Source organism: Calidris pugnax, unplaced genomic scaffold (genome assembly GCF_001431845.1).
Source record: "Calidris pugnax isolate Ruff unplaced genomic scaffold, ASM143184v1 scaffold448, whole genome shotgun sequence".
NCBI classification, from domain to species: domain Eukaryota; kingdom Metazoa; phylum Chordata; class Aves; order Charadriiformes; family Scolopacidae; genus Calidris; species Calidris pugnax.
Genome location: NW_015091198.1, coordinates 507622 through 532706, shown reverse-complemented (window position 1 = coordinate 532706; position 25085 = coordinate 507622). Strand labels below are relative to the sequence as shown.

The following is a 25085-nucleotide window of genomic DNA, read 5'->3' as shown; positions in this document are numbered from 1 at the left end:
CTGGCTGTTGTGTCATGCGTAATTTTAACATATAATTAGACATTCTCATTTGGGTCCAAAGAACGTAGCTTCATCTGGAGACCTCTAACAATAAAGGCATTTCTCCTGCTGTGCTTACAAACCAACAGCTATGTATCCTTTTTCCCTAGGAAGAGATTTATCAGCTTTCAGTCACGCTGCAAGCCTGCATGTTTCTAAGGCAGATGAAGTGCATCACAGAAACCTTCTGGGCCCTGTGCAACCACCAGAGAAAGCTTTCCAAAGGCCATACCTTGGGGATCATTGAAGAGTGAGAACTCAGCATCAATGGCACTTCGGGGAAATGAAGGCAAGCGGAGGAGGTCCTCCTGGAGCATAGATACATGGGACTGCTTGTGCGCAGTAGGGATTTTCTGGGTCAGCGATATGAGGAACAACACCCGCCCCACCTCTTCCAGCTTACGGGTGAACACCTGAGAGAAAGAGAGACAAGGGTCAGAATCAGTCTGATCAGTAAGTGCTTTACAACATATCTGGACTTTTCCCAGTTAGCTTCTGTGGCTTTCTCTGACGGCAGGGATGCGCCACTCATGGCCTAGAGGAACCTGTTGAAATGCACAGGGGTAGTGCTGAACCTTTTTGCTAGAATTTGCACGACCACTGCTCCTCAGCCCAGCTCAGCAAAGCTGGATCATGTTTGTAAAGGCTTTCTGGTCTAGACACTTTCCATTTCAGCCTTGTGGAGGATACTGAATGGTTGTCAAGCTCTTTGCAGCTGTGCCATGCATTCTTCTGCAGGTTAATGTAAGCTTTGCCAGTGACACCAAGGTGGTCAGAGGCAATCCAACTCCAAAGTGAAAGTCATACGGTTGTAGCTGCTCTTTGCAACGTCTCAGACTAGAGTGAATATGAGGTTGGAATGGTTATCTACCTTCTGGGTTGAAGCTGGCTCCTGTCTGGCCACAGAAAGTTGCAAAAGGAAAGCAGTCAACAAAAAAAGCAGAGCAGATTCTGAGTTAGTGCAAACAAGTGAAGTCTTGCTGACTTCAGATTATCGCTTCTTGTTCACACCAGCTGGGAAACTGAATTTCATTCTAGCAGCCTCCTCTGAACTTCTGACTGGTTGGGCTAGTCAGGCTAGCTATTTTATTTTGATGCTAAAAGTAACCATGAGGCAGAGCAATGCTCAGTAGTAGAAGCAACTGTCTTTGGAAGCAGTTTTGAGGCAGCTCTTAGCTACCAGCATGAAGCCAAAACTTGAAGCACGTGGCTTAACATGTGACAAAGCTCAGCTTCCCATGTCCTGCAGTTGCTATGACCTTGCTCTGAAGTGCACTCAGTTTAGAATTGGGTGCTCAATCAATCAACAGTAAGGAAAGTACTTTTCCATGGCTTGCTGCTCTGCGGATAGACTCTACAGTGCTCTTTTCTTTGCTGAAGCTGGATGTTGTCCAGCAACTTCTAGCATGACTACAGAGAGGCTGGTAGATGCTTGATTTGAGTTTTACCATAAAAATATTTTGGCCTCTTAGTACTCTGAATAGAAAAATGTGGAGTGTAAAATAACGTCCTGACAAAACTGGACACACCATTTTAATCTCTTGTGGTCATGTAGGGCATATCAAACTCATTTGTTTGATACGTGGGACACATCTCCTGGAACCCCAGTGAGAATAATTTCTGCCAGAGAAGCAATCACAATGATCCCAAGTAATTTCAGAGTTTTATAGACTTTCTACTGACAGATGCAGCACATGAAGTATTCCCCTATCCTGTAGTGTACACATATGAGAGAGCATTAACTATATTCTCTATTGTTTTGGCTTTATAGCTGCTTTATAGCTGCTTTTTATAACCTTTCCTGAGAATATGTCCCTGTCCCTGCACTCACATTGCCAGGGACACAACTACAGTGGCTGCTTTTTGGCTTGAACAATACAACTGTTAATACCAAACTCACACAGTTCAACCACAGACCCCTTCCTTTTTATTTCCTGCTTATTATCATCCTTTGCAGGTACAGCTAGAGCAACTTTTCCCTAAATACTCAACCCTGTGCTACTGAGACAAATTTAGTTTTGTGGAAAATAGAACATGTGGCTTCTAGAGCTAGAGTGAGCTCAATACCACTGTCCTACTGTCAAAAGAAATTATACTTGTAAGAGGTTGCAGAGCATTGAAGGCACTGCCCTGCCACTTGAGTTAGGGTTTAGTTCCTGAGGGAGAGCTCCTGGGAGCTGCAGAACATTAGTATCAGGCAGATTATCAGGCCATGAGGCTGAAGACAGGGAGGGACTCCAGCTCTTCTGAGGGCAGACATTCCCCTGATGCAACAATGGCTACTCCTGTGCCTCTGGGCATAGCTATGGTAAAACTGGCATCAGAGAGCAGGACAAGGAGAGGCAGGTAACATTCTTTACAGTCAGAGGACAGAGAGGAAGGTAGAACAGATAATTCCTGCTCCACAGCCAGACACACTTGAGATGAAAAGGTCTTAAACAGGTTACTAAAGAACCAGAGGTCATGTTAAAGAAAGGCATAAGCAACTTTTGAAGCTGAGGCAACTGAAGCTCTTCTGGCCAACTGTAGGAGAATCTAAAATGATCTGTCTAAATGGAGCTGGCTGGAGAGAGGAGGAGGGAATTCACATTGCATTCTTTTACTCTTCTTAACATACCATACACCCATCCAATGGCACCTGGCAGATTTCATGCTAATTGCTATTTCTGCAGCAAAGCTCTACATGTAGCACAAGTAAAGGCCTTTAAAGGAAGAAGTTTATGGTGACAGTAGATACCTGCTTCTGAATGAGCTCTTGACCCTTTTCTGGAGGCATCTGCACCAGGTTCAGCTGGGGAGAAACTGACCTCCGGAAAGGATAAATGTCACGGACATAGGTCTGCCAGGAAAGGAAACAAGTGTATTTCAAACAAATGCAATTGTAAAAGCATCACTCAACAGAACTGAATAAAAGGCCCTTTAGCTCTTTCTGAAGCTCTAAGGAGCTTTCAGACAGTCTCAGGCGTCATGGAAGAGCATAAAAAGAAGAGAAAATTGCTCTTTTCTAAGCAAGCTGGACATTAATGACTTAAGAGCAAGGACTTCACTTCTGCCTCTTCCCTCTTCTGTAAAACTCTTTCAGCACACACGAACTCTAACAATAAAGGCATTTCTCCTGCTGTGCTTACAAACCAACAGCTATGTATCATTTTCCCTAGGAAGAGATTTATCAGCTTTCAGTCACGCTGCAAGCCTGCATGTTTCTAAGGCAGATGAAGTGCATCACAGAAACCTTCCGGGCCCTGTGCAACCACCAGAGAAAGCTTTCCAAAGGCCATACCTTGGGGATCATTGAAGAGTGAGAACTCAGCATCAATGGCACTTCGGGGAAATGAAGGCAAGCGGAGGAGGTCCTCCTGGAGCATAGATACATGGGACTGCTTGTGCGCAGTAGGGATTTTCTGGGTCAGCGATATGAGGAACAACACCCGCCCCACCTCTTCCAGCTTACGGGTGAACACCTGAGAGAAAGAGAGACAAGGGTCAGAATCAGTCTGATCAGTAAGTGCTTTACAACATATCTGGACTTTTCCCAGTTAGCTTCTGTGGCTTTCTCTGACGGCAGGGATGCTGCACCCATGGCCTAGAGGAACCTGTTGAAATGCACAAGGGGTAGTGCTGAACCTTTTTGCTAGAATTTGCACGACCACTGTTCTTCAGCCCAGCTCAGCAAAGCTGGATCATGTTTGTAAAGGCTTTCTGGTCTAGACACTTTCCATTTCAGCCTTGTGGAGGATACTGAATGGTTGTCAAGCACTTTGCAACTGTGCCATGCATTCTTCTGCAGGTTAATGTAAGCTTTGCCAGTGACACCAAGGTGGTCAGAGGCAATCCAACTCCAAAGTGAAAGTCATACGGTTGTAGCTGCTCTTTGCAACGTCTCAGACTAGAGTGAATATGAGGTTGGAATGGTTATCTACCTTCTGGGTTGAAGCTGGCTCCTGTCTGGCCACAGAAAGTTGCAAAAGGAAAGCAGTCAACAAAAAAAGCAGAGCAGATTCTGAGTTAGTGCAAACAAGTGAAGTCTTGCTGACTTCAGATTATCGCTTCTTGTTCACACCAGCTGGGAAACTGAATTTCATTCTAGCAGCCTCCTCTGAACTTCTGACTGGTTGGGCTAGTCAGGCTAGCTATTTTATTTTGATGCTAAAAGTAACCATGAGGCAGAGCAATGCTCAGTAGTAGAAGCAACTGTCTTTGGAAGCAGTTTTGAGGCAGCTCTTAGCTACCAGCATGAAGCCAAAACTTGAAGCACGTGGCTTAACATGTGACAAAGCTCAGCTTCCCATGTCCTGCAGTTGCTATGACCTTGCTCTGAAGTGCACTCAGTTTAGAATTGGGTGCTCAATCAATCAACAGTAAGGAAAGTACTTTTCCATGGCTTGCTGCTCTGCGGATAGACTCTACAGTGCTCTTTTCTTTGCTGAAGCTGGATGTTGTCCAGCAACTTCTAGCATGACTACAGAGAGGCTGGTAGATGCTTGATTTGAGTTTTACCATAAAAATATTTTGGCCTCTTAGTACTCTGAATAGAAAAATGTGGAGTGTAAAATAACGTCCTGACAAAACTGGACACACCATTTTAATCTCTTGTGGTCATGTAGGGCATATCAAACTCATTTGTTTGATACGTGGGACACATCTCCTGGAACCCCAGTGAGAATAATTTCTGCCAGAGAAGCAATCACAATGATCCCAAGTAATTTCAGAGTTTTATAGACTTTCTACTGACAGATGCAGCACATGAAGTATTCCCCTATCCTGTAGTGTACACATATGAGAGAGCATTAACTATATTCTCTATTGTTTTGGCTTTATAGCTGCTTTATAGCTGCTTTTTATAACCTTTCCTGAGAATATGTCCCTGTCCCTGCACTCACATTGCCAGGGACACAACTACAGTGGCTGCTTTTTGGCTTGAACAATACAACTGTTAATACCAAACTCACACAGTTCAACCACAGACCCCTTCCTTTTTATTTCCTGCTTATTATCATCCTTTGCAGGTACAGCTAGAGCAACTTTTCCCTAAATACTCAACCCTGTGCTACTGAGACAAATTTAGTTTTGTGGAAAATAGAACATGTGGCTTCTAGAGCTAGAGTGAGCTCAATACCACTGTCCTACTGTCAAAAGAAATTATACTTGTAAGAGGTTGCAGAGCATTGAAGGCACTGCCCTGCCACTTGAGTTAGGGTTTAGTTCCTGAGGGAGAGCTCCTGGGAGCTGCAGAACATTAGTATCAGGCAGATTATCAGGCCATGAGGCTGAAGACAGGGAGGGACTCCAGCTCTTCTGAGGGCAGACATTCCCCTGATGCAACAATAGCTACTCCTGTGCCTCTGGGCATAGCTATGGTAAAACTGGCATCAGAGAGCAGGACAAGGAGAGGCAGGTAACATTCTTTACAGTCAGAGGACAGAGAGGAAGGTAGAACAGATAATTCCTGCTCCACAGCCAGACACACTTGAGATGAAAAGGTCTTAAACAGGTTACTAAAGAACCAGAGGTCATGTTAAAGAAAGGCATAAGCAACTTTTGAAGCTGAGGCAACTGAAGCTCTTCTGGCCAACTGTAGGAGAATCTAAAATGATCTGTCTAAATGGAGCTGGCTGGAGAGAGGAGGAGGGAATTCACATTGCATTCTTTTACTCTTCTTAACATACCATACACCCATCCAATGGCACCTGGCAGATTTCATGCTAATTGCTATTTCTGCAGCAAAGCTCTACATGTAGCACAAGTAAAGGCCTTTAAAGGAAGAAGTTTATGGTGACAGTAGATACCTGCTTCTGAATGAGCTCTTGACCCTTTTCTGGAGGCATCTGCACCAGGTTCAGCTGGGGAGAAACTGACCTCCGGAAAGGATAAATGTCACGGACATAGGTCTGCCAGGAAAGGAAACAAGTGTATTTCAAACAAATGCAATTGTAAAAGCATCACTCAACAGAACTGAATAAAAGGCCCTTTAGCTCTTTCTGAAGCTCTAAGGAGCTTTCAGACAGTCTCAGGCATCATGGAAGAGCATAAAAAGAAGAGAAAATTGCTCTTTTCTAAGCAAGCTGGACATTAATGACTTAAGAGCAAGGACTTCACTTCTGCCTCTTCCCTCTTCTGTAAAACTCTTTCAGCACACACGACTAAACACCCAAGATGTGGTGCCTGCAGGGCAGAATTCTGTTGCTTGTTCTCCTTTAGAAAACCCCCAATGTTTAAAAAGGGACAAGATGGAAAGGACAAAGTCATCTGGACCTGACCTTTACCTTACCTTGTTGTAATGAATAAGATTCCATCGCTTATCCATTAAGAAGTAATGAGAAGACTGTGTTTCAGGTATGTTAAAAAACTCCAAACACTCCTGAAGTAGAAGAGAGAAAAATATCCTGGTACTTATCTTCTGTCACTCCAAACACTCCTGAAGTAGAAGAGAGAAAAATATCCTGTTACTTATTTTGTTTCATACAAAGACCACAATATCCAAAAGGAGAATATACAGCTAATAATGTATAAAGGCACAAACCCGCATGACTCAGTGAGGCTGATACACTCCACTGGTATTAATTCTTAATTTCTTTTTTTAATCATGAAGCACATTAATATGTTTGTGATAATCAAGGCATGCTGATATCACAGTGTTTAAGACTGGTGTTACTTATTTCAGTGTCTTCATATCACACATATTTGTCTGCCTATATGAGCCACAGGGGTATTGCATCTTCTGTTTCCATACTTTAGTGATGGGCGATGTACAGAGACAACGAAGTCGAGATCCTTCAAAGCATTGAGATGTGTGATTCCCATTAAAATTTAACATAGTTGGGAAAAAACAAAGGCTTTTACAAAGCTTTTTCCTATGTGGCTCTGTAAAGGCCATCCAGGAAATCTTTGGTAGAAGGGGGAGCTGACCTCACATCTCCTAGATCCTAAGATATCTTGTGAACCATCATTTCCACTCTGATCTTGATCATTCTATTTAGTCTTTAGTGTTGATACAACCAAACACTTAGATGATTTATGTATTACCCACAGGACAGTATACAGCAAATACCCAGCAAGCTGCAGTGTCTTCAAATGCAGTTGCATTTGTCAGGGTTTGGCTGTCTGTTTCAAATGCAGTTGCATTTGTCAGGGTTTGGTTGGAGGTCAGGACACTTCTAATATCCTTTAATAAGGGATCCTGTTTCTTGCAACCACGCTCTCATCACATGGAGACTGAAGAGCCTGTCAGTAAAACCTCCCTCCCCAGCACTGAAACAGGACCATCAGGCAGAGTGTATTGCTGACATACAACTGTGGCAGGTAAATGTACTATTAAGCAGTTTTTCTGGTTCAAAATTTTATTCCTACCTTCAGAAGAGCCTCAAACTGTGTGTCCTCATGGACTGGTAACTGAGTTGGGATGTCACACTCGTTCTGTCCATGCACGACAAGGGTTTTTGTGCCTAAAGGAAGAAAAGCAGTTGCATTCTCCCTGACCTCTTTAATTAACTCAATTTCAAAAGACTGCCCATGCAGGAAAAGTGATAGTTAAAATTCATTCCTGGGCAGCCAGACAACACCAGTCCTGTCTGGAATCCATTATGCAGCATTAGCATGGTCTCACACTTCCACTGCTAATGAGAAATTGATCTGTTCCTAAAGGACTGAACTGACTTCAGCAGCAACCATCACTCTGAGAAAGGAACAAACCTAAAAGGTCAAACCTGTTTTTGAGCAAGTTCTCTCTTGCCTGACTCGTGACACCCTAGGTTCACAGCATGCTCTTCTTGGGCTCTCTCAAGAGTTAAATGAGAGGTTGCATCAAGTCAAACCGAGTCTAACTGGTACAGTCTTACAATGATCATGCTGCCAGCCTTTCACAGCCCAACTGGCACAAAGCTCCAAGTTTAAAAGACTGTTCTAATTCACTTTCTGTTTGCTGCTTTTAGAGCTCTTAAAGTGGCTTTCTGAATCGCAGGGTATCAGAGGTGGAATTTACTGACCGAATCCTCAACTCAAGGAAAGCTGACTGAGAATATGCAGCCATTTGTAGCAGGTCTTTTTTCTGATCCAGTTCTGATGCATCTCCTTTTTTAGTATAGGGGGTCATGAACTTGGAAGTGAAGGAGATTTAAATAGTAATTTCTTCTACCTGGCATGGAGGCAGTCACCAGCAGCTTCACTTCACATTGTTCCTTTTTCATGGTCTGTTTGAGATCCTTGAAGAATAGTCCTTCTACATAACCCACCACTTCCCAAAGGAAGGTAAGTGTGGCAGAAATGGCATCCATGCCCCATTCACACGGAGTGCGTACGAAATACATGATCAGTCCTACCTGCAGGTAATAAGCAAGAGGAATATCAGGTTATACACACTCCTAATTGTGCAGAGCATTGTGTAATCACAGAATGCTCAGAAGGATGAACTCATGAAACTCACATCCTTAAAGTTTATATATAGTACAGAACAATCTGCCTGTACTATTCTTCCTTTTTCTAGAGAGGATAATGGGTGAGGGCAAAAAGTAATGTTGCAGCAAAGCCTTAAAAGCCACTGTAGATGAGGAAAAGGGAGAACTTCTGCAGTAAGACTTCCTATGCCTTCTGCTCTGATGTGCTGCCACATAGACAACTCACAAACAGCAGAGGGCTCCTGGAGTAGCATACATCTTGTCTGTTTTTCAGTCTCTTAACTGCAGCAAATGCATTTTCCACAATCTTGAAAGAAGCTGCTAGATTTGCTACAATAGGACTGTCCAAGAGCAAAGCACTTTCTGAACGAAAATTAAGTAAAATAATTAAAGGTTTCTGGCACTGAGATGCTTCTATTGGTCTACAACGTGTTGTCTGTGATTCAATTCAGAAATCCATGACAGGTTGCTTAGGGGTTTAAGAAAATGTTAAAGGTTTCTTTACCTCTCCATAGAAGGACTGAAAGGCTGGCGTAAGCCTGATGGCTTGCACCCACAGCCAGAAACAGGTATGAGCTACATAGGAAAAGTTAAGAGCATTTATTTCCGTGAAGATCATGACAATTATTTTTCCAGGACACACGCAGGCAGAGGTGAGATTCTGGGCTGCACAGTGGACCCACAAGCTACTCACCAAGTAGTTAAAGAGGATATGAGATGTCTGGGCAGGGAAGTCTCCAATGTTCAGCAAAAGCTTCCTTAACATATACATCAGCTCATCCTGGAAGAAGAGCAAATGTTTTTTCTTTCCATCACAAAACAGAGAATGAGTTTCTCCCTTTTGTCCTCTCTAGCTTTCTTTCTTCCCATTTTTTCCATACTCCCTTGTTCAGCTCTGTCTCTAGGTGCATGAAGTAGAACTATATGCTTGTGACTTCTCCCACATTTCCCAACATAAGGCCCAGGGCACAGCACCCAGGTCAATGTCTTTTTTATCTCAGAGATGCCGATACCTCCTATTGCAATTTGTACTGACCGTAGCACCCCGATTCTGTGCTCGTCTCCCTGTGATACTTCCTGTGCTGTTTATCACAACAAATGACTACCTAGATGATCTGTGAAATCTGGTTCAGCTCAACTCAACAGCTGTGGCTGCTGGGTAGGAGATGCGGGCAGAATTTAACCTTCCTTCGAGAGTGACTGCTTTAAATGTAGTCTAATACATTTCTTATGGTAGGAAGGGAGTGTAGACAGCAAGGAATCTCACTGTCAGCTAAGGACAGACAGACTCTATCACATATTTCTTCTGTGGCCCTCCTCTTAACCCACAGAAGATCTGGGCTAGTCTTATGCAGATGAATATGCAATAGGACAACCCATGCCAATAATACATCTGTTAAAAGCTCCAAGGAAAGACACCTGTTCTCTGTGTTCTGCACTCATGACTGTAGCAGGCCTACGAAGAGATGGTGAAACAGCAGACTATGATAGCTCAGAGCCCTGGACAGCGTATAGCTTCCTTCTCAGAGATAGTTAACAAACACAAGTGACACTCTGAGCTGAAATAGGAGCTTTGGGGACTATGGCAGAAAAGTCTCAGGAGTAGTGAGGCCATTGAGACCTGATTACTCAAGGAACTGAAAAGCAGCCTTTCCTGGCCTTTCTCAAAATTAAATATTCATTTTGTAGTCAGTTCTTAGGTGCTGGCTTAGAAAATGAGGACAGTGATATTACTGATATCGTACACCAATGGTGCAGTTGGGAAAGTGGTATAGAGTCTCAGTGCCTCTCGTGCAGTCAGAACTGGTAAGCCTTTCCTCCATAAAGCTTAGCCATGGTGCCAGAAAGCAGTTTATTAAGCCAGGTAGAGACAAGGCCACCCTCATTTTTCAGAGAAAGCTGAACAGAGTGGCATGAGTGGAAACAACATCGTGTATGTTACATAGCAAAAGGGTTGTGCTTCACTAAGCAACTGTTCAAAGCTTGGCTTAGGGCAAGTCAACTCTGTGTTGGTAAATCAGCTATGTCCCATGTATGTTAGTGGACAAGGAGTGAAGCCAATGGGTGATTTGGCCTAAAAGACTTTGAGCTATAATAGCAAATATTCTTCCCCAGTGATGCCCACAGAGTGATTCTGCTCACATCCCTGCTCCCCTGCTCTAAGCAACACATCCACCCACTGGGGAGAGGAAGAGCTTACCTGTCGGTTGCTGATGGTGAGCTTCTCAAGGAAATGGCGGAGAACTGTAGAGGGGTCTTCAATCAAGCAGTTCCACAGGACCTGCTGAGCAACAGCGCTCACTGTAAAAGAGAAAGAAAACAAGGTCAGAACCACCCCCCTTGGAAAAGTCCTGAACTACTACACTTAGATGCAAACGTTCCCAGCCTTCTACCACAATTGTCATGTTTTGCGCTGAAACACAGTTTTTTGTACCGAAATGCACGGTGCCTCTTTGAGGTACTAGGATTCCTGGTCACCAGTGCAGTCATCTCAAGCAACAACAAGTCTAATGCTTGAACCTTCCCACTCTAGTCAGAGGAATGATAAAGAAATAACTAATTGGATTCACAACTCCAGATGCACAAATCTGGCAATTAAAAAACATAAATTCATGGAAGCTTTTGTTCATGCAAAGAAGTTGCATTTCATGGTGATTCATTGAGTGATTTCATCTGGTATTGGTGAACAGTATTAGATAGTCAGCAGGGAATTGTGTTGATGATCAACTCCCTGAAGTGCAATTAATTGCAATCCTGTGAAGATTAACAACAACCGAGAATTATTCATTATTTTGTTTTCAGTACTCAGCTCCTGATCCCAAAATGACACACACGTTATTTAGGCAGCTGATCACCTCCACCCAAAACTGAATACAAAATGTAACAGAAAGTTGAATGTGCAATCAGCTGACATGATGAGGGATGAGAAAGGAAGGGCAACAGTCCACCATCTATAAACCTTTTAGAGAAACAAATACAGAAAAATGCATAATTACTTTACAAATAGATCACAGAACATAAGCAAAATGTTCAAGCTATGTCTAGGTGGCTTTCCATTTATCATGGGATCAAAGAAATAGACCTCTGGAGGTCTCTAGTTCAAGCCCCGCTTGGAGCAGGACTGTCACCAACACCAGATTATGCCAACCATGGGTTTGACTAGCCAAGGACTGATAGCTGCTGTGGATGGAGAAACCACAGAAATTGCACTATGCTCCTGGTTATGAAGCTCCTTCCAAATTTCTAACCTGCACTTCTCAAGCTGTAACCTCTACGTTAAAGCTCCTTTAACTCTTTGTTTCATTTTCATTACACCAAACAAGCCCAGCTTCTGCAATCACTCCTCACAGAACACCTGTTTTAGGCCTCTTACCATCCTGGTACCCTCCCCCCTTTGCAGCTTTTCAATATCTTTCTTGAACCGGAGGCTTTTTAGGGCCCCAAAAGAGAAAAAAGACACCTCAAAACCAAACACAAGTCATGGAGAAAAGAAGGGAGAAATCCTACAGTGTCACATTTTTTTTCTGAATCTACTTTCAAATAGTCTGTGAGGATTTACTAGATTATTCATTAACTTTTAAAGAAACATATATATTTGTAACGATACATAGCACAACATACTTCTAGGAAACATGAACTGCGAGCAAATACAAGGCTGTGTTACATCTCTTTTCCACTTTAGTTATGGCACCTAACAAATGTAAGCCATTGTTCCAAGTACTGGCAGGTTCTGCCACCCTTGAGCAGGAATGCCTTGAAGTTTAATCTAGGTCAGTACCAGCTACTCCATCCTCCCGGACTTCTCCATCTTCCATCAAATGGACAATGGGGAGCACGGCTGCACAGATGCATGCTGGAAACACAGCTTGAGGTGGTTGTGGCACGTGATGGTTTGGAGTATGCTCTGTAGTGTGTTCTTCATCTGGAGCAGTAAGAAGAAAGCGTGGTGAGCGTTAGAGAATAAGACATGGTATTATCCAAGTAAGTTAGATAAACATTCATGTTTGGTGCTGTACAAACAAAACAAAACGATTTGCTGCCTGATTGCTGTGCAGCACGGCAGGTTTACTGCTATCTCCAAGAATAAACTGAGCCAACTTCTTGATCAAGAATTTTCACTGTAAATATATAATCTTTTTCAATTTACATTTCTCTTCTTGTAGGGAACCCATTTTCTTTTTGATGAAATCCCCTTTCATCACCATTTTTCAGCCAGAGTGCTCTCCATGGCACTACTCTGTAAATGAAACATAAGTAAGGGAAGACATTGTGACAGCAGGACTGAATAAAATAATGCGGGGCAATAATTTATTATAAAGTGGCTCAAGCCTGGAAATACATTCAGCAAAAGGAAATGGCACCAGCTTTATGGGTCAACAGGAAAGGCTTCCAGTGGATGAAATCCCAGGAAAGGATACTCCAAAAATGAAGTTAACCCACCTTCTGCACTGACTGCTGACCGCACCGACCAGACAGAGCCACGGCGGAAAGAATAGTTCCTGTGAGAGGTACTGGAGGTGCAGGAAGGACTCACAGAGAGACGGCGGGAGGCCAGGTTGGCAACTTCTTCTACTGACAAAGAGAACAGGAAATGTCAATCCAGACCCAACTGACAGATTTTAGGGAACGTTCTGAAGGACAGCACTTACAACCAAATCAGAACACTGAAAATTCAAGAAAAGATCAGTCAGACAGACAATTTGCTCATGCTTTGGGAACTAGCAGAGCCATTGTTCAGTGCTTTGGTGAGCACATTGTAACTGAGCCAGGTCTATACTACTTTTCATCTACATCCTGTTAACCATCATGGTTGCTGATGCTTAGTTTTTCCTAAGAATTGGGATTTCTGCTCACAGATTTCCCAATGCATGTTTAGTTCTGAACATCACTGTGCTCACTAATGACAAATACCTTGGAATGCCTTTAATGTAATCTGCTCTGTTAGCCTGGACCAATGAAATCCTTACCCAAAGACTAAGCTTTTTATGACTCATGTCACGTAACCTTGGCCATCTGGAAGTTTGATACCAAGGTTGAGCTGGTCATCTAGGCTCCCCCACTAATCACCATAAAGGTAGAAAGCTCCAGGGGCAATTCATAGAATCATAGAATCATTCAGGTTGGAAGAGACACTTGGGATCATCGAGTCCAACCATCTACCCTACTCTACAAAGTCCTCCCCTAAGGAGGAGCCTATCCTAAGCTATGTGTCTTAAGACACATACTGCCAAAGGGTGATTCCTCCCACCCTTTAATTATTAAAGGGTTAAAGTTAGGAAGGACAAATTTCATTCCTAGTGTCACGTATTCTTATAGTGTTAAGAGCTACAAGATGCTGGGAGATTTGAAAGGTTAAATGCTGGCAAGTTCCAGTGAAGTTGTGGGGAGAGGGGTAAGGAGGTTCAGGTAATACAGGGAGCACTCAATACGTCCAAGGTTTTGTGCTTTTCTTGCACTGATTTTGAATCATACTTTTTCCCAATGTCTTGGACTCTTCAACAAATGGATGTGGTTATGATGTTTCTAACACTAACAATCAATGTTCCTGGACACCACACCCCTAAGCAGTGCTCTGTGTTGGTGGCAGGTGCTCTCACGTTCCTGAAATGCAGTTCCCGGCCCTGGAGCACACCTTCTTCTTCCTGCTCTGAGCTTGGTGTGCAGGTTGGCTCGTAGCAGGCCTCCTGAGTGATGGGGATGGCAGTGATGAGACTGGCTTCCCGGCCCAGGCGCTTCTTCTCTTCCTCCTGCTGCAGGTTCTTCAGGATGTGCTCCGCTCGCTGATGGGAACGCGACACAGCTCTGGCTGAAAATGACTTCTGCCAGGAAGAAAAGAGAAGAAACACAGCCTGAAGCTGTTAGTTAAGATGCACACATCCTGTGTTTTCTGCCAGAGACCTTAGTGACATTCAGCAACTGTTTCTAAATACAAGACGAGTGCTAGCTGAAGAAGAGATTCATGAGGTGACTCCTCTTGGAGCTGTGTCTACAATAAGCCTTGGCAGAGACTTCTCCCAAGAGACACCACGTGAACTGGTGCATAGAAAATGGTCTGTCAGACAGTTCAAGTGAACTTATCTCTTGGAGAGTGAGCAGCTGTGTGCTCCTAAGATCTGAGTTACTGTCTTGTACAGGGATATGATACGCAGAGCAGTACCTCAGTGAAAAAACAGAAAAGCCTTATGACCATGTGGAAAATTTGGTGTGCCCCACACGAGCAGCGTATTAGATTTCTCCCAGCTAAGGAATACAAGAAAACTCAGAGTTTAGGCCACATCTTTTGGCTGTAGCTTCCTCCATGCTGTTGTAAAAATAAGAACAGTGCTTCTCCTCACGACGTCTCTGCTTACCGACTGATCTTCATTTATAGGATCTTGCACACTCCCGCTGCACTGAGGGACCCAGGGGGGGTCAAACATTGGCACAGATGGCATCCCCAGGACAGGAGAAGGCAGAGTGAAGTTTATACTTGGAGGAGGGATCTAAACAAAAACATGAAAGACATTTTGTTACAGCACACTACTATTAATGTCAGTACTGCTAATTAAACATGAGCACAAATACCCAAGACATTAATTACCTCTGCAAATTCTTCCCAACTCCCTATCTGACTAGACTGTAACACCATGTGTGACACATTTCTTTCTTTCTCTCATGTTTTTCCTCACCTATGTCCCTGTTACACCCTCTCCATTTTATACAGGAGATCTACACATCACCTCCCCCACTGGTGTGACTTACACGACCATTTTTTTTCTCTAAACAGATTTTCAGGCAATTTCACGGCAGCGTGTCATCACACATCTATCCCACAAGGCAAGCTGTAATCAGCAATTTTGTGTTTCACATATCCCATCTACCTTAAAGATTTGCTGTGCTCCCTCTTCCATCCTTGGCCAGACTTGATACCTAAACCTCCAGAGTGTGTGAAATTTGAGAATGGCATTCAGTCTTTGCACTGTCTCGGGGTGATGAAATTCGGACATCAGCATGTCAGAAACAGCCTCTGGCACTTTCACAGCACACAACAGGAACATGGCAGCTGCAGGGAGAGAACATCTGATCATCTGGCTTCCTCAATAACGTGTTTATTTGACAGAGAAAAATTGCAGCTGTACAAACCCCCACCAGAAGAAACCTAATCTTGGCTCCAGAAATGAGATCAGCAGTCTACCAAACCTAGTCAAAATTGCACTGCTTCGTGAAACCAACCACATGTGATCCCACCTTTTGGAGCCACACAGCGTTTCGTGTGATGCTTATAAAAGATTTTGGAAAACCTGCTTTTAAAATAAAACACAGCTCTGCTCTTCTCACTAAAATCTCAGTCATGACTGGTTTAAAATAAAGCATCTCTTGACATAACAGGACCAAGCCAGTTTGGCTTTCAAAGATCCCACTTCCAACTGATTTCTGTGATGATTAACAAAGGCAGGTTTAACAGAAGCTCAGCCTTCCTCAGAGCAGGAGGCAGCGCCCCAGTAGAGGTCCTATATGTCTATTTTCATAGATAAAACCAAAAAGAAAGGTTCTCAGTTAAATGAGCACCATGCAACGATCACAGTCTGCTTCCAAGAGAAAACAGAATTGCTGTGAATTGAGACACACATAAGACAAATCACAATGGAAAACAGCACAACCGAAGCTGAGCTGGCCCATAGTTGTTTCATTGGAACATATTTGACTATAAACAAACATAGTCCAGCTCCAGACCAATTAATTTAGATGGGTATCTGAGGGGCACTGAGCAGGAAACAAAAGGAGGGGAACAGTGTTGCTGTGGGAGTTTGGTGGGTGCCAGAGAGTCCTTGGCTTCTTTCTTTGACCAGGAGATCACGACAGATCACTGGAGACAATTTCTCTGGATTTGGTGGCTGTTCCACCACAGCAGAAAGAGGACATTTGCCTCATGTTTGCCTCAATACTTATTCAGAAGGTGCCAGGCATGGGAGCTGTTCTGATGGGAGGCAGTCTGAACATCAGCACTAAAACAAGGCTGCTCTTTGACTGCTTAGGTCCCGCATTGCACTGCGAAGGCTCCCCTTCCTGCTCCAGATCTGTAGGAACTCTCCTGCTTCACCAGCTTAGAGAACTTTCTACTTTTGGGTGTTTTCAATGTAACTATGTCAAGTCCTAGTAGGACTGTGTGAGCTCATACTGAAATAACCAAAAAAAAAGAAATACGGTCTTGATGGGGGGCAGTAGATGGTGCTGTTGTACATTAGCACAGGAGTTCAGGAATGTGATTTATGCTGGGGCTGGAATCACTCTTGCTACTAAAAAATGGTACTACAAACCCTCAAATGGATTTTAGTCCTCCCTTCAGGAAGGGAAGAAGGAGAAGGATGTATCAGAGAGGCTGCTCCTCCTCAGGAAGAGTGGCAAAGCTTCGTTCCCTTCCCTGTGACCCATGGTAAGTTTTTGGTAAGAGAGAAAGAGTATCCAAAACTATTCCCTCAGAAAAGGACTTGAAGTACACTTGAGTGCAGTTTCAGGCAGCTTTTTTCTCTTCTTTATTTTGCTCCTTTCTCTTCCCATCTGCACATTTAGCCCAGGAAAGGCAAAGGTGAAGGGGAGAGAGGAGAGATGACCTGTGGGCTGAAGAAGGGACTGTGCACTGGTGGAGCAGATGCAAAGTGAGTGAAGCCGGACTGAAGAAGAACATGAGATGTGGAGTCAAACGATGGACTTCAGGGCAGAATTCATCGCCATCTGTGGTAAATGAAGGACTGGTAAGCTAGACTGTGTGGCAAAAAGGGGAGAGATGCCTGAGGAGTCCTTCAAAACTCTTGCACTGTTTGCAGCTTTTGATAAAATGCCTGTAATTTAATCTCCAGTGTAAGAATACCTGTGATGGCTCCATTAGGTGCACAAATCTGGGGAAGGTGGAAATCTTTAAGCCATTTCCTTGGGTGCTGAGGGAGGAGAAAGATAGAATTTGAAAGCGGTGGGAGACTTGCTTCCAAACAAATTTGATTGCTTTAGTTTATGCTTTGTTTAAGCAATCTCTGTGTTGCGTGTGAGGGATGTTCACATTTTCGCATGATTTCTGAACATCTGGCATTAGCACATACTGGCTATAAGTGTCTGGACAGGACAATAAGACTAGAAGGGTCCTCTTGAGTAACATCTAATCCCTTACACAAAGTCTTAAAACTAAGTGCATTTGCTCTCTTTTCTGGTGGTTAGAAATCTTCTGTTCTCAAGCTGAAAGAAGTCATAAGGAGTTCCTCAATAACGTGTTTATTTGACAGAGAAAAATTGCAGCTGTACAAACCCCCACCAGAAGAAACCTAATCTTGGCTCCAGAAATGAGATCAGCAGTCTACCAAACCTAGTCAAAATTGCACTGCTTCGTGAAACCAACCACATGTGATCCCACCTTTTGGAGCCACACAGCGTTTCGTGTGATGCTTATAAAAGATTTTAGAAAACCTGCTTTTAAAATAAAACACAGCTCTGCTCTTCTCACTAAAATCTCAGTCATGACTGGTTTAAAATAAAGCATCTCTTGACATAACAGGACCAAGCCAGTTTGGCTTTCAAAGATCCCACTTCCAACTGATTTCTGTGATGATTAACAAAGGCAGGTTTAACAGAAGCTCAGCCTTCCTCAGAGCAGGAGGCAGCGCCCCAGTAGAGGTCCTATATGTCTATTTTCATAGATAAAACCAAAAAGAAAGGTTCTCAGTTAAATGAGCACCATGCAACGATCACAGTCTGCTTCCAAGAGAAAACAGAATTGCTGTGAATTGAGACACACATAAGACAAATCACAATGGAAAACAGCACAACCGAAGCTGAGCTGGCCCATAGTTGTTTCATTGGAACATATTTGACTATAAACAAACATAGTCCAGCTCCAGACCAATTAATTTAGATGGGTATCTGAGGGGCACTGAGCAGGAAACAAAAGGAGGGGAACAGTGTTGCTGTGGGAGTTTGGTGGGTGCCAGAGAGTCCTTGGCTTCTTTCTTTGACCAGGAGATCACGACAGATCACTGGAGACAATTTCTCTGGATTTGGTGGCTGTTCCACCACAGCAGAAAGAGGACATTTGCCTCATGTTTGCCTCAATACTTATTCAGAAGGTGCCAGGCATGGGAGCTGTTCTGATGGGAGGCAGTCTGAACATCAGCACTAAAACAAGGCTGCTCTTTGACTGCTTAGGTCCCGCATTGCACTGCGAAGGCTCCCCTTCCTGCTCCAGATCTGTAGGAACTCTCCTGCTTCACCAGCTTAGAGAACTTTCTACTTTTGGGTGTTTTCAATGTAACTATGTCAAGTCCTAGTAGGACTGTGTGAGCTCATACTGAAATAACCAAAAAAAAAGAAATACGGTCTTGATGGGGGGCAGTAGATGGTGCTGTTGTACATTAGCACAGGAGTTCAGGAATGTGATTTATGCTGGGGCTGGAATCACTCTTGCTACTAAAAAATGGTACTACAAACCCTCAAATGGATTTTAGTCCTCCCTTCAGGAAGGGAAGAAGGAGAAGGATGTATCAGAGAGGCTGCTCCTCCTCAGGAAGAGTGGCAAAGCTTCGTTCCCTTCCCTGTGACCCATGGTAAGTTTTTGGTAAGAGAGAAAGAGTATCCAAAACTATTCCCTCAGAAAAGGACTTGAAGTACACTTGAGTGCAGTTTCAGGCAGCTTTTTTCTCTTCTTTATTTTGCTCCTTTCTCTTCCCATCTGCACATTTAGCCCAGGAAAGGCAAAGGTGAAGGGGAGAGAGGAGAGATGACCTGTGGGCTGAAGAAGGGACTGTGCACTGGTGGAGCAGATGCAAAGTGAGTGAAGCCGGACTGAAGAAGAACATGAGATGTGGAGTCAAACGATGGACTTCAGGGCAGAATTCATCGCCATCTGTGGTAAATGAAGGACTGGTAAGCTAGACTGTGTGGCAAAAAGGGGAGAGATGCCTGAGGAGTCCTTCAAAACTCTTGCACTGTTTGCAGCTTTTGATAAAATGCCTGTAATTTAATCTCCAGTGTAAGAATACCTGTGATGGCTCCATTAGGTGCACAAATCTGGGGAAGGTGGAAATCTTTAAGCCATTTCCTTGGGTGCTGAGGGAGGAGAAAGATAGAATTTGAAAGCGGTGGGAGACTTGCTTCCAAACAAATTTGATTGCTTTAGTTTATGCTTTGTTTAAGCAATCTCTGTGTTGCGTGTGAGGGATGTTCACATTTTCGCATGATTTCTGAACATCTGGCATTAGCACATACCGGCTATAAGTGTCTGGACAGGACAATAAGACTAGAAGGGTCCTCTTGAGTAACATCTAATCCCTTACACAAAGTCTTAAAACTGAGTGCATTTGCTCTCTTTTCTGGTGGTTAGAAATCTTCTGTTCTCAAGCTGAAAGAAGTCATAAGGAGTTCATGCTCAACTTTATGCTACTGTGGCTTAAATAATTCTTTCTCCTTGCCTGGTCTGCTGTATTTATGGAGAGCAATAGTATCGCCTCTCAGTCTTCACCTGAATCCATTAAGTAAATATCCTCTTCATTCTTCCTCTTGTCCTAAGAGTCATAGTACCTCTCCCAGGTAAATGTTTCCTTCTTCAGTGATCAGAATTGTGCATGGATGTGCTTTACAACAGCATTAATAGTTTGAGTCTCTAATGAAATATCTCTTCTGACACATGCTAACTGTACTTATTGTTTCCACAGAGGAATTCTGCTCAGTAAGTCAGTCATCTTCTGGCCAACTGATATAGTCTGAATTCCTCCAAACCTATATCAGTTCCATGGAAGAAGATCCAAGCTCATAACAGAACAATTCTTCTTATTAGTTTGCAAGGACATAATCTTACGCTTTAAAGTAATAAATTTCATCCCATGTCTGGAATTCCTTTTCCAAGGTAGTATTCTAAGGGGTAGATGTTGTTCTAACCTTCTTCTGTCTTAAAGATGCCTCTCAGCTATGTGTCATCAACAAATACCCCCTGCACAATTTAATACCAAGTGGAAATGGAAAATGTAGATAAATACCATAAGACTCATACCATTGAGCAATGCTGCTGTATACCAAGTGGAAATGGAAAATGTAGATAAAACCATAAGACCATTGAGCAATGCTGCTGGCTCCATGCAACACGAGAATTTTCCTTTCAGCACAACAGGGAGGCTGTGACAGTTCCATTCTCATCCCCTTTCTCAGTTTTTGTCTTAGCCCTCAACTGACACAATCAATTTCCATGAGGCAACATACAAAATACTACAGTAAACTTTCTGCAGATTAAATCACTGTGCTTCCTCTGCCTTGAAACCCAGCTAAACCCAAATACTAATTTTGATGGTCTGTAATCATCCACCACAACCAGGGTCTGACCACCTCTTTTGTACTGAGCACAAAACCACATTAAGGTCTATGAAAACCAAACAGCTCCCAAGAAACACTTGGTGGAGATTCCTCCACTACAAAGCTGTCCTGCCAAGGCCCTGTTATCTCCTGTGAATTGTGCAGCCAGGGTGGCCATACTAAATGGCTTTGTTCTCTTACCTGCTGCTCCAGCCATGTGCTCATCCACACTGAGCAGGAGCTCCCACGCTGCTGGCTGGATGTCCCCATACATCTCTTCCGTGAGGATAGGAGCTGCCTTGATTAGCAGTGACAAAGGTGCAGGAGAGAGGCTCATTACCTGCAAAAAACCAAGTCCCGTATTACAGCTGAGCTGTGCAAACCATCTGCAGTGAAAAACACACTCAATAATTTCACCTTAGTTTTGGTCTGCAGATTACTCACTGATAACCTCTAGTTTCAACTGTTCCAGATACTGTGCTACAGAAGAACGTTGCTTTCAGCCTACACTGAAAGAGCAGTGTTTGCAAGCTAGCTCTTGAGTCTGTTACTCATCACTCATGTCACCAAGACACTGATAGAGGAAAAGCCAAACTCTCCCAAGGTGGTGCATTAACAGTGATACAGACTCATGGAAATCTCACAGACTGCCAAGAACAGGCCTGTGAAGAGCCTGCTGCTTCTTCAGGAGTGCTGAACAAGGAATAACAAAGAAAACTATTGCTGTAAGCTGACAGGTTGTATTTAAACACATTCGTGGATTTTTTAAAAAACCTTTTTCTTTTAATATTTTGTATCATCACTTTTGCTGCACGTAAGCTGACAGGTTGTATTTAAACACATTCATGGATTTTTTTTAAAAACCTTTTTTTTTTCAATATTTTGTATCATCAGTTTTGCTGCATTTGTCACTATGAGAAGCCAGAGATGTAGACTGCGATTTAATGGAGCTACACCTTTAAAGGATTCTTTGATGAGGTTACCTTAAGAGGCTTAGATATAGCACATCTCAGCTGGGGAAAACATGCAGGGCTGCACTGATTGACATTCAGGAACAACAGTTCTTTGCACAGGCTTGGAGATCGATATATATTTTCCTCCTTGTTGCAGTCTAACCTGACATCTGTAACTCCTACAGCCTCCTTAACTAGCACATGGCCTAGTCAGTACCTGGTGCCTGATGTATTTTAGCATTCCAGAGTCTTTCTTCCCTTCCAAGTTGATATCCACCACTCTCTTTTTTAGAGAAGGAGTTCTCAAGCATGACTTGTCTGAGCACTGAAAGGAAAAAAAAAAAGGAAGTGAAGTTCACATTTAGGTTTCCCAAAACGTGGGAAGGGAGGAGATCATGTACAAGAGAAATTGCCATACATTAGAAACTGTCTAGTACCAGACCTACAGCACAAAGCCTTCTCCTGTGCTGGCAACAGGCCTAGTACCAGTCAGGTGACATATCTCATCCAATTTTCTTCTTTTTTTAACAGTGCTTTTCCCAATAAAAGCTTAAGACAGAAGCCAGTAAACCAACTGTTTCAGGAGAACAGTACTTTAAGCAGGTTAGAGGTAAAAAGTCTATAGCTTCCCTCTAAAAACCAGCTGATGTGTCTAGTGTATACAAATCTCATCCAATTTTCTTCTTTTTTTAATAGTGCTTTTCCCAATAAAAGCTTAAGACAGAAGCCAGTAAAGCAACTGTTTCAGGAGAACAGTACTTCAAGCAGGTTAGAGGTAAAAAGTCTATAGCTTCCCTCTAAAAACCAGCTGAGGTGTCTGGTGTGTACAACATTGATTCCTCTCAGCTACATTTATCTTTTCTTCTCCAGCAAGAATAAGTGACAACACATTTCAACATTGATTCCTCTCAGCTACATTTATCTTCTCTTCTTCTTCAGGAAGAGTAAGTGACAAAACATTTAAGGACTTGAGGTCATGCCTGCCTGAGAGTTGTCCCTAGCAGATTGCCAATGACAGTAATAATAAGTCTTTCTGATGTTCATTATTCCCAATACCAGGAACTTTTCCCAGCACGCTAGGTTGCCCCAGACTCCTCAAGCCAGGAGCCCGCTGATTAACACAGGGGTCCTCATTTATCAGAGAGCTCAAAAGCCCCAGCCAAGTCTGCAGATTGCAACTACCTCCAGGCTTTCATTCTGCAAGCTGTGAGAGTAAAAGAGAAGTTCCTCTGGAAGCCAGACAAATGTGGAAATGGTGCCCATGCAGAATGGCAGCACTTGAAGAATACCAGAGCATGAGGAACTGGGATGAAAAGTCTCCTGCTGCATAAAATTCAAAGTTATCAATTGTTGTCCTGCAGTGAGGTCTGCACAAACACGGTGCATGTGTTTGTAGGAAACCTTATTTTCCCCCAAACTCTTTTTTTCCTTGCTGTTGCCTAAAGGCTTTGATGTTTTGATGGATGATGAAATATGTATCACTTTGCCTTGCAATTCAACCTTGGAGATGAAACAACACACAGTAATGCACAGTGTTCTTTTGCTGCCTTTAATGAACGCTGCCAGCTGCTCATCTCAAGGCTGCCTTCTGTAGCAGAAATGACCGTCTCTTCCTAAATATCTAAGTGATACAGTACTTTTCTGTGTCAGAGGAAACATATGGGGGTTACAGTTTCTAGGAAAGCAGAATCATTATCTGTTGTTTCATCTGCTCTGTGCTTTGTTCCATATAAACACCCTTCAATTTTCTAACTTGACAGGAAACAGACAATATGCTGGTTGATGAAAAAAAGTTATGAATTTGTCTCCTACTCCTTCATTTTCCGCTTACAGGGATGATAGCCTCTTTACCCAACTGAAATCCTGGTAAGAGTTTCATAAACACTTTTGTTTTCAATGTAACTGCAAAGTAGTTGAATGACTCCACCATTACTGGTATTCTGAATAACTAATCTGTCTGCTGTCATCAGGAATATGAAAGTATTAACCAGCTGTTGACACGATTCAGTTGGTACCTGGGTGGACACTTTACTGACTGCAGAAATGTATTTCCACTGAAGCTAAAGACACCACTTATCTAGCTAAAAAGGCACATTCTTGTTTGAATATCCTACTGAATTGGTCATTAAAAGTGTGTCACTAAAGAGACTGTAAGAATAAAGACTAAAGAATACAATTCTTGGAATAGTTCTGCGATCTCAGACCTAAAAGAAATCATGCAAGATTTTACAAGAATTTCAAGAGTGATTCTTATTAACAGATGAGAAGAAACGCGAAAAAAGAGGCTGGACTCCTGGGGCTGATAAGTAGAGGCCATAAAAGAACATTAAAATTAAAATGAGGTTATAAGCTTTTCAATGACCTTCTCAGCAAGTAAGATTCTTCCCAATCAATGCAGATTACGTTTCTTCCATAATGCTAAATGACTGAATAGGGTTTTTTTTTTACAGCAGAGCTGTGTTTAGGAAGGGCTGTGTTCAATTTTGTCGTGAAAGAACTGTTTGAGTACATTATGCAGCCCTTGAAGGTAATTATGACCTGCCCGGACAAACCTCAAATCGTTCTGCTTTTTCCATCTACTCACTTCTTTTTGCTTTTTGCCTCTTGCCACACTGTTCAACGTGCTGTTTTCTCGCAGAGAGTCCACGGTGTCTCCGTACAGGAGTTTGATGGCCCGGACAAGGCGGGCACAGGAGCGGCTGTGATGGAGGTAGCAGTGCGGGTGACAGTAGTCGATGTGGGTACATATGAAACTTTGCTGGTTGCACAATAGGATCATAACCTTGAAAAGAAACAAAAGAGCACAGTTACCTATAGAAAAGAGAGTTACAGAGAATTGCATAGAGCAGTCGGCGATGGGGACAGTCAAGCTAACTGGGGAGGCATGAAGCTCAACACAGATTTTGGAAAAGTTCTGTGTGTCTGTGCAGAGCTCCAGACCTGCAAGTGATTTACAAACTAGAAATATTAGAGTTAACAGAGCAGACAAAGTGACAGCGTTGCTGTAGATGTGTGTGTTGGGCTGGTGGCAGGACTAAGGCTGAGGAGAACAGCATTCTCTCAGTTTGCAGAAAAGCTGTTGTGTCGCCGCTCTCAGATGAGGGCTTAAGACTGGAGATTGTCAACCACTCAATCATCATTAAAGCTGCAAACCCCCCAGGTTCAGGGGTTAGTTTCCTTCAAGGAATGGGAAAGGAAATGTCTCAGTATGCTCTCCAGTAGGAATAAGCTATGCCAGTTGTCCTGCATGTGCCTCCCTCAATGTGCCTGGGCAGCCCATCCAGCCCAGCTCGATGTTAGCTGGCTCAGCTGCTATTTCTAGTGGTGTTGCCATATGGCAGCAAGGAGCTGTAAAACCCATCTAAGAAACAGAGTAAATATTTGGGCTTTTAGCTAT

The 25085-nt window shown here is 43.1% G+C and overlaps 1 protein-coding gene across 2 annotated transcripts in view; it reads right to left on the bottom strand.

Annotated features, from left to right (window-relative positions):
- The window catches only part of UNC80 (unc-80 homolog, NALCN activator), a 146450-nt gene that overhangs the window by 45535 nt on the left and 75830 nt on the right, over nucleotides 1–25085 (bottom strand). For both annotated transcript variants that reach the window (XM_014959636.1, XM_014959637.1), the window contains exons 29-42: nucleotides 21906–22013; nucleotides 20937–21075; nucleotides 15290–15471; nucleotides 14780–14911; nucleotides 14062–14248; nucleotides 12870–13001; nucleotides 12208–12351; nucleotides 10630–10730; nucleotides 9124–9210; nucleotides 8171–8354; nucleotides 7387–7481; nucleotides 6308–6397; nucleotides 5826–5927; nucleotides 3320–3500 (exon numbers count right to left, since the gene is read on the bottom strand). In XM_014959636.1, coding sequence (XP_014815122.1) covers nucleotides 3320–3500; nucleotides 5826–5927; nucleotides 6308–6397; nucleotides 7387–7481; nucleotides 8171–8354; nucleotides 9124–9210; nucleotides 10630–10730; nucleotides 12208–12351; nucleotides 12870–13001; nucleotides 14062–14248; nucleotides 14780–14911; nucleotides 15290–15471; nucleotides 20937–21075; nucleotides 21906–22013 — 1864 coding nt within the window. The remainder of the gene's footprint in view (nucleotides 1–3319; nucleotides 3501–5825; nucleotides 5928–6307; nucleotides 6398–7386; nucleotides 7482–8170; nucleotides 8355–9123; nucleotides 9211–10629; nucleotides 10731–12207; nucleotides 12352–12869; nucleotides 13002–14061; nucleotides 14249–14779; nucleotides 14912–15289; nucleotides 15472–20936; nucleotides 21076–21905; nucleotides 22014–25085) is intronic.